At 31.5% G+C, this 12610-nt stretch overlaps 1 protein-coding gene across 1 annotated transcript; it reads right to left on the bottom strand.

The window, feature by feature from the left end:
* Nucleotides 1–7974: 7974 nt before the first annotated feature.
* Nucleotides 7975–11126, bottom strand: LOC112685067 (nicalin-1). The gene is made up of 12 exons (XM_025556837.1): nt 10687–11126; nt 10426–10610; nt 10008–10155; nt 9847–9941; nt 9698–9781; nt 9436–9636; nt 9261–9368; nt 9057–9194; nt 8852–8995; nt 8449–8669; nt 8184–8262; nt 7975–8123 (listed from the first exon to the last, which is right to left on the bottom strand). The coding sequence occupies exons 1-12, from the start codon at nt 10856–10858 to the stop codon at nt 8025–8027; spliced, it is 1674 nt and encodes a 557-aa protein (XP_025412622.1). The 5' UTR covers nt 10859–11126; the 3' UTR covers nt 7975–8024.
* Nucleotides 11127–12610: the final 1484 nt, after the last annotated feature.

Here is a 12610-nt window from a genome sequence, read left to right as displayed (position 1 = left end):
CATGATGTGAATTTGGTATATGTTTTCGTAGAAAGTTATCTGATAGCGACCGACATGTGTGGGGTGTCAAAGTTTTGATGGATTCTCTGTCGTGTTGAAATCGAGGCCCTTATATTTCACTCTCTATGCACTGATCATTGAACATATAAAACAGTGACTAGAACCGTACTGAAAATAACCGGTTTAAGAACCGAATAATAATTTCAACATCGGAAACTGGAACCTCGCCGAAACTCTAATTTAAATTAATTTTTAAAACAAGTCTACAGTAATTCAATCACTGTAATATAAAATTACTCGAGTTTATATATAAACATATTTTAGTGATCAAATGAAAAGTTTTAAACATACCCCGGCTTTATTATATGAAACTTATTCGCAAAGTGTATTATTATGATTTATAATCAGAAATTTATGGATACTTCCAATAACTGTCACCACTACCACCACCGTTCTCGAATCTGTCTTATAAATTTTAAGTTATAATATATAGTGATACACAAGAAAATTGTATTGCATAAGAGTTATAAATATAATAAAAAACAAAAACTGAATTTAAATTATTAAAACATTAAATTTAATAAATTCTTTCCGGAAATTATAATTGCAATATAAATAAAACCACATAAAAACGTATAAAATACTACACAAATAATTAATCATTACGAAATGATTGTATATTTATTACACATTAGATCTGTTGTATTAAATATATAGACAAAAATAGAATAGACAAAGGAAACTAAACTGAAAATATCCAAATGTAGGACACTTAAAGAATTCAATGATATGAAGTGTGAATTTTACAAGGACATCAAATATTTTTAATGCAAAAAATAAGCAAAAACACGAAACGGAAAGAAAATATATAAAGTATAAAGATTATATATATATATTATCTTGTAAAGAGATAAAAAGGAAAAGAGAAAAATAAGGATTGATAGAGAATGGAAGGGAGAGGAGAGAGAGGTATTTTAATTACCAGCCCCCTTGTAACTAGGACTTTATATATATATTATAAGTACACATAAACGAATTTGTAATAGTTTGCCGAGATAAGTTCGCCAAGTAGCAATAACGCGGTTTTACACACGAGGATGACAGATGCACATTAAACGGAATATTTACGGGAATGCTCTATTGCCGTTATCATGGCCGCAGAAATACACTACGTTTATTAAAAAGTCCGGGACGGCGCGAGGGCGTGAGAGATGGTCGGATATGGCGAACGAGCACGGAGTTAGCACAAAATAATATTTTACACAATTTAAAATTTTTAATAAAAACAAAAAGCGGAACAACATGCGCGCAATTATTACAGTCGCCCCGAAAACATTTTTAACGTAGTAGTCGTACGATAAAATATTATAATTTACTCATACACTGTGTACTACATGTACTACTACGGATCACATAATATATATTGTACACGTTACAATATAATTGTATACGACCGGGGGCACTTTTGAGAAGAGAAGTTGAGTGATCTGCAGCCCAGAGAACACCACCGATTTGGTTTTAACTCCTCAGACTTGTAAGTATGGAAAAATGTATTTTATTTAAATAAACATACACAAAATAAGTAGTGAGAAGAAAGTTTAAAAAAAAGTTATATATTATTTTAACGAGCAAAAAATGTGTTGTTCCAGACTCGTATCTAGAGTTTTTTTATTTTAGAGGGGGGGGGGCTGATAAAGATGTAAGAATATTCCATGAAGCACAAAATAAAATAAAAATCATTCTCTTGTATTATTACCTATGTACCATGGTATTATATAATATATAATTATTACAAAACAAAACTATATGATAAGTGAAAGTCGCCTGGCTCTTCCGCTGTTGGAAAACTTATTTAAAACATTTTCATCTGTTATTGAAATATCTCTATGAATGTCTAATAATGCTAAACCGACGAGGCGATTTTCTGAAGTAAGCTTCTTAAATATGTCTTCGATCTAGATACGCATTTTCAAAAAATTTCATTCCGCTGATGATGTTAATACAGGAAGTATTATAAGTATTTTATCAATTATTGTATATTAGAAAATACACCTTATCACAGTTAATTAAAGTATCTGTTGATATTTTTGGTCGTGACAGTTTTTCTAGTGTTTTTCATTTGGAAATCTATAATTGATACTCGGCTTCTATTGAATCATTAAAACCTGATAAATCATCTATGTAAAAATGTACTGCTGTTTTGGTACAATAAATAGTGTTGTCGACGCAAAAATAAAGCAATACATGTTGTGAAGTAATGATTGGTTTTTTTTTTTTTTTACGAGGTATAAAACGATAATTTTACAATGACATTATATATTTATAAATGAGAAATAAAAGTAATAGTCTTGTAGTATTCTTCTGTGGAATTATAGGGAATATTTGAACAGTTTCTTTGGTTAATCCACATCCTAGATTTTTTTTCAACATTTAATAATGTTGCGATTGCTTTGGTTTCGGTGTAAATTTCATTGAATACTTCTGGACAACTTTCTCTCGTTCCTTGAAATGTTGATGTTATAGATTTTATTTTTAACTGTTACCAGATGTGGCTGACGACTTTTACTGACTTCGGGTGCAAAATCGAACAGTGCGGTTTTCCAACGACAATGCCTACACTTTGTACTTTTTGAAACATCGAGAGGCAACAGCCCACTAAGCCCCTCCCTCTCACCCCGTAAATACGCCCCCGTGCAGTTCGGTTTATCTGTTCGGAGAGCCCCCGCGATAAACATCGTCAAAGGGCCACCATCACGGTTTTAAATCCGCTCCTGCGCGCCAACACACCGCAGCACTATATTGTTAAGTAAACGACTGGTACGCGCACGAATACTCGCGTACGGTTACCGTACGGGCACAACCACGAGTTTTAACGTACTCAATTATGTGCGCGTACGATACGTACACGTATATTTATTTCGTGCACACATGAAATAATACGCGCGCGTGTATATGAAATTATGTGTGCTCGAGTATGACACACGTACGAATGCGATTTTGTGATTATACGACATTATATTGTTACACGGCGCCGCCGTTTGAACGAGGGTGAATAAATTTGTCGCCGATGCCAGAGCAAACGTAACGTATATAATATATTCGCGCGAGCCCGCCGCCGTTTTCGAGTAGAATTTGAATTTCAAAACGGTTACGTACGTTCGTCGCGCGAGTCCTCTCCCCCCTCCCATCTCCTGTTCGTCTTAATGACTTATCTTCAGCGAACGCTTCGCCGGTGCACGTTGCCGGTCGCGGCGCCGAACTATGATAGTTGGTGGTAAAACAAAAAAAAAATTTGTTCGGCTCGTTCGGTGATGTCCGCAACCGGTGGAAACGCGGTCCGAGTCCGGAACCCGGAACGCAGGACCGTCACAACGTATACCGTGTACCTACCCCAACGGTTCGTTGGACAAAAATGAAATCAATGTTTTATTCGGTTCACCAGACTCCAATCGACGACCGTCTCGTGGTTGGTATAGTGATTTTTTTTGTTTAAAAAAAAAAGCATTTAAGTTATCGCGTTAACACGACACAATTCGACATTTTATCTCTGTAACTCACGTCGTTTATTTGTTACACTTCGATCACCCGGTCTCCTATTGAAATCACTTGCCGACCCCCTGCAGTTAAGGCACACGTTTTTAGAACCACCGCGCAGCGGCCCGTGAACTTGGAGACATCGCAGACCACAGACTTCATATCGGCCGATAGTTTAGTCGGGCTCTTAATCGGTACAAAGTTATGCGCAAGAGCGCACATTATAACGATTTGGTATCGGCCGATTAATAAGTTCGATGGGCTGCACGATTGCCTTCAAACTAAACAGTCGGCGAACTATCGGCCGACTGCTTAATCAGTATGGCGATAATTTCACGCGCGCACACTGCCGATTTTTAGTCTGTCGACTCGGCCGATTCACCGGAGCTTTGGAGCGGGAAGCTGTAGTAAAAGTATACTAAAAAGCGACTGCTATCGTCAGCAGAGTTCAGCACAACTAAAAAATCTTTCCAGAGCAGTCGGCCGACTATTGGCCAGTTTGCGTACTCACCACCAACCAAACTGTTTAGTTGGCCCAGTGAGCGCGATAGCAGCCCAACCCGACTAAATGTATCGGCCGATGTAAAGTCTGTAGTCTGCGATGTCTTTTAAGTCGATAATGTACCCGCTGGAATTGTGGAACATACAAATATTACGTAAAACGGTATACTATACCTGTTATTTGTAGGTAGTAGAGATGAGCACGGGCCGTTTTTTTTCGGCCCGATCCGGCCCAAAACTTAAACTTATAAATCGTCGTCGTCCAGTCCCGGTCCATATTTTATTTTTTTTAAATCTAGTCCGACCAGGCCCGTTTGTAATTTTTTTTTCAAAGTCCAACCCGACCATGCCCGTTTGTAAATAAAAATATACATCAACTGTATTTCTTTCCAGTATTGACTTAGCAGATAAAACATTTCATAAAGACAGTAAATGTTTTACAAAAAAAAAAATACGCTAAATTTTATTAAAATTTAAATATAAAATTATTTATAGATATAGAATACATAGTGCTACAAATTAAATTGATTAGTTTTGGTTTGACCGACCCGGTCCAATGAATAATATTACGATCCCACCTATAACCAACTCGTAATATTTAAATTATGACCCGGCCCAGACCAAGCCCGATGTGGGTCGGGCTAGCCTGGCCCGTGCTGATCTCTAGTAGGTAGTTCATTTAGCTGTTGCGAGAAGTGTATAGAAAGTGTAACGCGGGAAGATTCATTACGAAATCACGAACCACGATCATTCATACGTCATAAATTAACTTCAATAACGTTCTCTTGAATACATAGACACATTTTTTTGAATAATATGTTGGATATTATAACACATATGTGCATGTACATAAACCCTTTATCAAGCATTATAAATACGTTTAACCGATCCAAACCATCTCCTGACTTAAAAGAGGATCCTTCCCTCCTATTTCCACAATGATAACTCTTACTGCTCCACTACCCCACTAACCTAACCCCTCTCTCTTTCTTTCTCTCTCTGATATTTTCTCATCTTTGTCCACGGTTGATATCACTAGCAAGTTATCCCTCGTACCTACTGCGGTTACCTATTCTTTATTTGGTCGATCATCTTCACAACTACTAAACTTATTTTATGTTAAACTATAATGTTCCAATCACGTACACAATACTATTTAATCATAAAATGTTAGATTATAACATAAACCGATTACAAATTTATAACCGTTCAAAATTCAAAGGCCGAGGATCGTTAAGCAAAAAGTCTATGGTGGAATAACTAACGACAAAATAGAGTAATGTATTCATGTTAAACGCGTAGGTGACGCCCAACGAGACCATATATTGTTTTCCTCGATAATTTGTCAGGTATAAAGAAAACAATTGTTTCGCAATATTGAGACTTGAATGCGTTCCGTACGTTCGCCGTCAGACTTAAATTATAAATCTCCCGATAAAAGCATAGACGTGGAACTGAGAAACGCAATACATCGTCGTGGGTAATATTAGGTACTTATGCACCTATGTGTTTGCTCATCTTCGTCCACCGTCAAAGATCAGTTTGGAGTAAGATTTCACCGTGTCAAGTGTCACATGTACACTAACTCAACTATTCATAATATTTATTTATCTACATAACCTAACCTATACTCTACAGTGCCTGTGTCGAAATCATTTGAATAATTAGTACTGCGTCAACAATGCACAGTAAAAACATAACACTACTGTAGAAGAATGAATAATTAAATTCAAGTTGATCAATAACGAGTAATGAAATAATAAATAAAGTCAATGAAAATGTATTTTATACAAAATATTATTGAAGGTTCCACTTTTTAAATTATGAGTAAACGAGGAATGTATTGTTCTGACAAATATATGTGGTTTGTTTTGTGTGTCTATGTATATGATTTCGACCAGAAGTGCTCTGATAATCACAACTGTGAGAGATTTCTGAAAGAAAATTTTGACTAAACGATACTATGATAGAGATTATTTAATGAATTTCCCAACAATTTTTTTAATACTTGCATTAAAACGGATAAATACAGCACCATTTTCGACGTACCAGTTTATAAGCGTTACAGGATGAAATTTCTACGAGATCGGATATTTTAACAAATCTCCATTAAACAATATTATTTATTTAGTTAAATATTTTTTATACTCTTGAGATATTTAAATAAAATTAGTGCAGCTTATAAACACTTGGAATATTTGATTTTTCCAAATTTTAGATATCATTTTTTATTAACGAAAGTTAAAACATTAAAAGTTTAATCTGCCTTATTAAAAAATATGGTTCTCCTATTTTATCAACCATCTTTAAAATTATTAACTGATTCATCCGACCTCTTTGACTTAAAATCGTTTTTTCAAGAGTAATGGTAAATTAGTTTAAAAAATCTATATAGTAATACCATCAATCCATCCCTGTAACTCGCCCAACCATGAGGTCTCACTGGACATAGGAATTTTACTTTTTATTTATTAAAATAAATAATTAAAATTGCAATGTATCGTATCTTAAATAGTCATTGAATATTGTTGTTGTACGATATTCATCCTCAATATTTACCTCTGACCAATAATTTCACCTAAACGTGAATACATATAAGGAGTTTGCCCCCCAATAATATAATCTAGAGACACCACTGCTTCTGACCAGTGCCATAACTAGAGGTTGGCGAAATGGACGGTTTCCAAGGGTACAAAAAAGTAAGAGGACACATTTTAGTTAAATTATAATTATTTTTTTGTATATAAAACAAGCGCAAAATAAAATTCGCCGAGGGCACCACAAAGAGTAGTTACGGTACAAAAAGTAAAGATCATTTAGTATTTAGTATTTGAATACTTTTTTTAATGTATCTGTATTTAAAATCAAATACTATTTTTAAATACTTTTTTCCTCTTATTTTATGTACAGGTACGCCATATTTAAATAAAATAATACAAAATTGTACAACATTTTTATTTATAGATCATTATTATTTTAATCGCCATTGTTATTATATTATCTTGATAATAAATAACAATAGCTACTATGCCATATTTATTAAATAACTAATGACTGTATAGTGTTTACATTAGATACATTTTTGTCCAAGTTATAGTATTTGATAGTAGATACACTCAACCAAAAAATGTTGCACCCTTATTCTAATTAATTTAAGTAAAACTAGATAGAACTAAAACAAAAAATTAATTCAATTTTCTAATGATTAAATTTATCTATAAGGTCATTAAGGTAAAAATGTAAAACACTTTTAAAAAAAAAAGTATTTAAAAATATCTATAAATAGTTTTAAAAGTATTTTTAATTGTACTTGAATACTTTTTAAAAGTATCTTTTACGACAGAATAAAAATAAATCATTGTTACAAAAAATTCATCAACACCTGAATACTCTGAAAAATTCTATATTTTAAATTTCAAGTTTCAATTTATAATAAATTATTTAAGATTAAATATTACAAATAAGCAATCAACACATTTTTTTTTTTTTATTATTATTATTAAAAACAATCAAAACCGGGGTAGGTGTACCTAAAAGCATTATTTCAAATTACTTAATTCCTTGATTTGATATTCCAACTTAGACATTTGAAATTATTTGTTTCAAAAATGAGCAAGATAGGCAGTGTTGTTTCTTTATAAAAACTTTTTTTCAATCTCATTATACTTTGAAACAAAATTATATTTATATCAAATTTCTAATAATCTAATCAGTCAAAATCAGAATAATACAAAATAAACTGAGGGGTTCACTTGTAAATAAATAGATTACACTAGTTTTAATAACTCACTAACCTGAAATCTTAACAAAATATTTACTGTAACATAAAATACTAATGTTAATATCGTAACTAAGAAAGAAAAAAACATTTCATATAATTTAAATTGACTATAAAACTGTGCTTTGAGCAAAAAAAAAAAAAAAAATTATAACAATATATTATTGATGCGTTGTATAATTGATGTATAAAATAAAATAAATATCACTATTTATCGTTGTTTTTCTTTGCGATTACTCTTCTTAGATGCACTTATAATAGGTTCTGGTCTTGATGTTCCAATGTACAAGTCATATACCACTGGTACAAGCTAAAATCAAAATTAATAATATTTAATAAAATAATAACAATTTTATTGTAAATTTATTACCTGAATAAAGAAATAGACTATAGTCAAGTAAAGAACTATGGCCAAAGTAAGAATAAGATCAAATACTGCTGGTTTAACACTAAAAAAAAAAAAAAATTAGCAGTATGAGCATAATATAAAACAAATATTTTACTCTTATAACTTTGCAGAGAAATATATTATTTTTAAAATCTTGTTTACTCAGATCATAAACTACTTATATACATCTGTAATAGCTCAAGATACAAAACATCAAAAGTTGTATTGTATAATATATTTCACGAACCTGTATACTTGTAAATTTGCTCTGGTAACAGTATAGAAAGAAAATTGTGGATCGACCTTATCTGCTGTCAAATGTGACACATTAACGTCTTTTAAATATTTGCTCATAATTGAAAATAAATTTTCAATTAAAGGGTGACCTTTTTGAGCAATTATTTGTGGAGATCTAGGCTGTAATACTAATAAATCCAATGAACTGCGCAATGACTCAAAATCAATACTCTAAAAATATTTTAATTTAATATAAATTTAATTGCATAACATGAAATGCATTTAGTATATACAATAAACTGTGAACTATAAACTTTAAAAAATGATAGTTATGTTTTTTTATAAAAATATGTTTTTTCTTATGTTACTAAATTATTGCATTTAATAAATTAAAATACCATTATAATACTCACAATTTTAGGTGTTTCAGATGTATTATAATCATACAGATGAGCTACTAAAGTTTTAGCTATAATCTGAGCATTACGATACACAATTTTTGAATCCAATGTTTCACTTGTATCCAAAATAGTTTTCCTTGAATAACTTTTATGACTCTATTATTAAATAAATTATAACTTTAACATATTCAATTGTAATTAAAAAGAATTATAATACTTTTAAACTAGAAAGGGTGAATGCAGGTAGTCTTTTAATACTATATCTCTCATGTTCCCAAGCAAGTGTGTCACTACTCAAATTAATCTTTTTGTGAATAATTTTCAGTCCATTTTCTCCCAAATTTTTATTAAGTTCCTAGAAAAAAAATATGTATATAAACTCATACAATTGAAAAACTGAAATAAAACAAAATAAAACTACATTCATAAAATTTCCCATTTTAGAATCATCTTTTGGAGGTTTTGACACATGAGCATAAATATTTTTATCCGTACCCAAAGAGTCCAAACATAACACAAACGACACATCCTGAAATAATAACATTAGCTTAATAAATATCATTTATACTATGTTATTAAATTTACTAAATATTTACTTGTAATGTATTAGATTTTTCCATTTCTTGTTCGATCCAGTTTTTAGATCCTAAATAATTGAGTTTACCACCACCACTCAATATAAACATAACATTATACTTTGGTCGATTTTTTTCTGCATAAATTCGACTTAATATTTTAGCCAAAACTAAAAGTAAAGCTGCTCCTGAGCCATTACTATCAGCACCATATGATAACTCCTAAAAAAGATTCATAGGCTATAAAAGTAATCAGAAAAATTATTCAAAATTAATTACTTACAGGAGCCAGACCAAAACTGTCATAATGAGCAACAATCAAAATACTAGGTAACTTATCTTGAAATCCATAACCAATCAGTTGGCCCTAATTAAAATTACATTTATACTTAACAACAATTAAATAATTGAATCTGATGTTGACTGATTTACTTGAATTGTTGATATAGCAATATTCTGCTGCAAAACTGGTTTACTTGTTGATACTACTATTTGATATCCATTAGCAGAAACTGAGTTAATAAAAGCTACAAAATAGATGTTTAAAAGTAATATATAAAATAATATTCAATTAATTCAATTATAACTTATACCTTTAGCAGCTGAACTTGCGTTTTCATCAATTATTTTACTATCATCCAAATCATCCATTAAATTTTTAACTTCAGGGGACCAATTCATGAGATATATTGGTATGGCTGTTTCAGATACCAAAATAGTTTGTTCGATTTCTAACATTTTCTAAAATTAATTAAAAAAATAATTATTTACAAAACTATAAAAAAAATAAATAAGTGTTCACAAAATCATTTACATTCTGTGAATAAAAAACATGAATAGTTCTAAACATTTGCAACAATAATAGGCTTTACCATTGAATAAAATTATTTTTAATTAATGGTTATGCATCTACTAGTGCAATATTTGAACATTTAAAAATACCAATTTATAATGTTCAAATATTTCTTGCAGATATATACCAGGTGCCAAGTAACAAAATCAACATCTTACTAATTGCTGATCTTGAGTATAGGGTGTTGGTGGTACAATCAAAACTAAGGCACCCAATCCTGCTGATATTTGTTCATACTCCTCAGAAGTAAAGTTGTCCATTAGTACAAACACACAATGTCTAGACCGACTACTCCAAGTCTTCAATGATCTAGCTTCCAGGTTGATGATACTGCTTTTGGAGCCTATAACCGAAAACAAATAAGCAAACAATACAAATAAATTAAGCAAGAGACACAGAAGTGATATGTTTGACATTACCATAAGTGGTGCCTAGCAAACTATACTGTTGGGCGCGGTATACGGAGAACTCATGAGCTGCATTGGCCGGACAAACAGGGCTCAACACTAACAGCAAGGGTATCGCGATTAGCAAATACACTGGGAAACCAGTTTTAAGAATCTCCGAAAACTCATCAGATTCTCCTAACATTCTTTATGATTTATAATTAAATTATGGACAATGTATTAGACAAGAAATTAAAAAACGATAGAAGGAGATTAAAAAAAATATGTCAACAACTAACTTCTTTAACAAAAACACAAAAATCTAGTTACTACTGGCCGTCATCGGTCTGACTAAAAAAAGCACGCGTACTGAAGAATATTAATAATAATAATAATAGTTTTAATAATTAATAATAATAGTGAATGCACCGGCGGTATTTGTTTGCTTCTTGCCTAGCATTTTATTTTATGGCTGTTATCGCAACGAATCTACAACTCTACAGACTTTATCAAATTTTCGAATGGAAGAATAACACGATTTTCATAGAACAAACGAAATGCATGTACCGACAAAAATTGCGCACAGATGGCGTACTACATACACGACAGTGTACGTGTATAATTTTTTTTATAAGACATTTCCCGCGTCCACTGTTTTTTCTTCTACGACAATTATAGGTAGTGTTTTAGTCCTTAAACAAAGTCTTAGATATACACTTCGTAAGTAAAAACGGGGTAGTTCCTATCCCATCCCTTTTTTTTTTGGTATCGAGCTATAAGATTATCAAACTCAATAATGATCCCGATTTAAAATCAATAAAACACAGTTAAAACTATTGTAGCGACTTGCAGCAGTGCAACGGCTCTTCGAACTATATTTCCGGGCAATAATTTTAGTCTTATATTTTTGAATTTAAAATTAAAAATAGATGTGTAAAACGCAAGTGTAATAATGGTTCCTAATAAACGTGATGACAAGGAAATATGTTTGGTATTTTTGATTTTTATAGAAAAAAAGTCGGAATTCGTTAATTCTGTTAATAGCTATAAATGTTATAGTATACTAGTATACCTGTATACATGTGTAGGTAGTACGAATTACAATTACACGCATCAACCAAAAAAAAAAAAAAAAAATGGAAAAGTCGTTATACGCCGTACACCCACGTATACGCTCCATTACACCACTGATTACACGTAACGGTCACCCATCCAACATTTAGTGACCGGAGCAATGGCCGCTCCATCCATACTCAATATGCCCCGGACGGATTGGTATTATGATGTATCTCTTTTCCTTTGTAAACACATTTTCGAACGACCAATTTTCACGAAAACGTTAGCGGCTTAAATCATCGAGAGTGGGAAGACTAGCAACGAACAGGAATTTAGGGTATCCAATGATACCTCGATTCTAAAAACTGTTATTTTTCTCTTAAATACCGACTGGTCAACCAGAATCAAATCTTCATGTGCCGACAATAATGCTATAATGAAAACGAGAAAATGTTTTCTTTTGTTTTGAAAACGGCACGATTAGTCTACTCGAAATGTTTTACGAATCTAAACCCAAAAACTAAAATTACGCCTCTGCTACTTGAAACGAAAATTTACTCAGATGGTTTCCTCGGTAATTTTTCGTAATAGAAAAAAATGTCATCCGGTGATAAATTTCAACCACCAAATGTTTGTATTTATTTTCTAAAAAAAAATTGTGTTCTATGGTTTGAAAACGGTTAATAGAAGATTAACTCTGAACGTAACCTAATGTCAAAAATCGGTATATTTGATGCATAGATTATTTTTTTAACATTTTTTTAAATTTAAACGTGGTTTTTTTTTAAGCTTTTTTAAGACGAAATAAAAATAATTTTCCTACCTATAATGGATTTGATATTATTTTAAATAAGTGTGAATACATAATAAGTAGGTAGGTAGATATTTTTGATAAGATATT

This window comes from Sipha flava, unplaced genomic scaffold, assembly GCF_003268045.1.
Source record: "Sipha flava isolate LNK unplaced genomic scaffold, YSA_version1 264_pilon_pilon, whole genome shotgun sequence".
NCBI classification, from domain to species: domain Eukaryota; kingdom Metazoa; phylum Arthropoda; class Insecta; order Hemiptera; family Aphididae; genus Sipha; species Sipha flava.
Note: the sequence above shows the minus strand (reverse complement) of the source record. Positions and strands in the feature narration are given on the sequence as shown.

Excerpts from the sequence above, each read along its gene's own strand:
- LOC112685067 (XM_025556837.1), bottom strand. The coding sequence starts at position 10,858 with ATGTTAGGAGAATCTGATGAGTTTTCGGAGATTCTTAAAACTGGTTTC. Across the intron at positions 9,942-10,007 it reads CGCAAGTTCAGCTGCTAAAG|CTTTTATTAACTCAGTTTCT; the intron begins GTATAAGTTATA and ends TCTATTTTGTAG. Across the intron at positions 9,637-9,697 it reads ACAGTTTTGGTCTGGCTCCT|GAGTTATCATATGGTGCTGA; the intron begins GTAAGTAATTAA and ends AATCTTTTTTAG.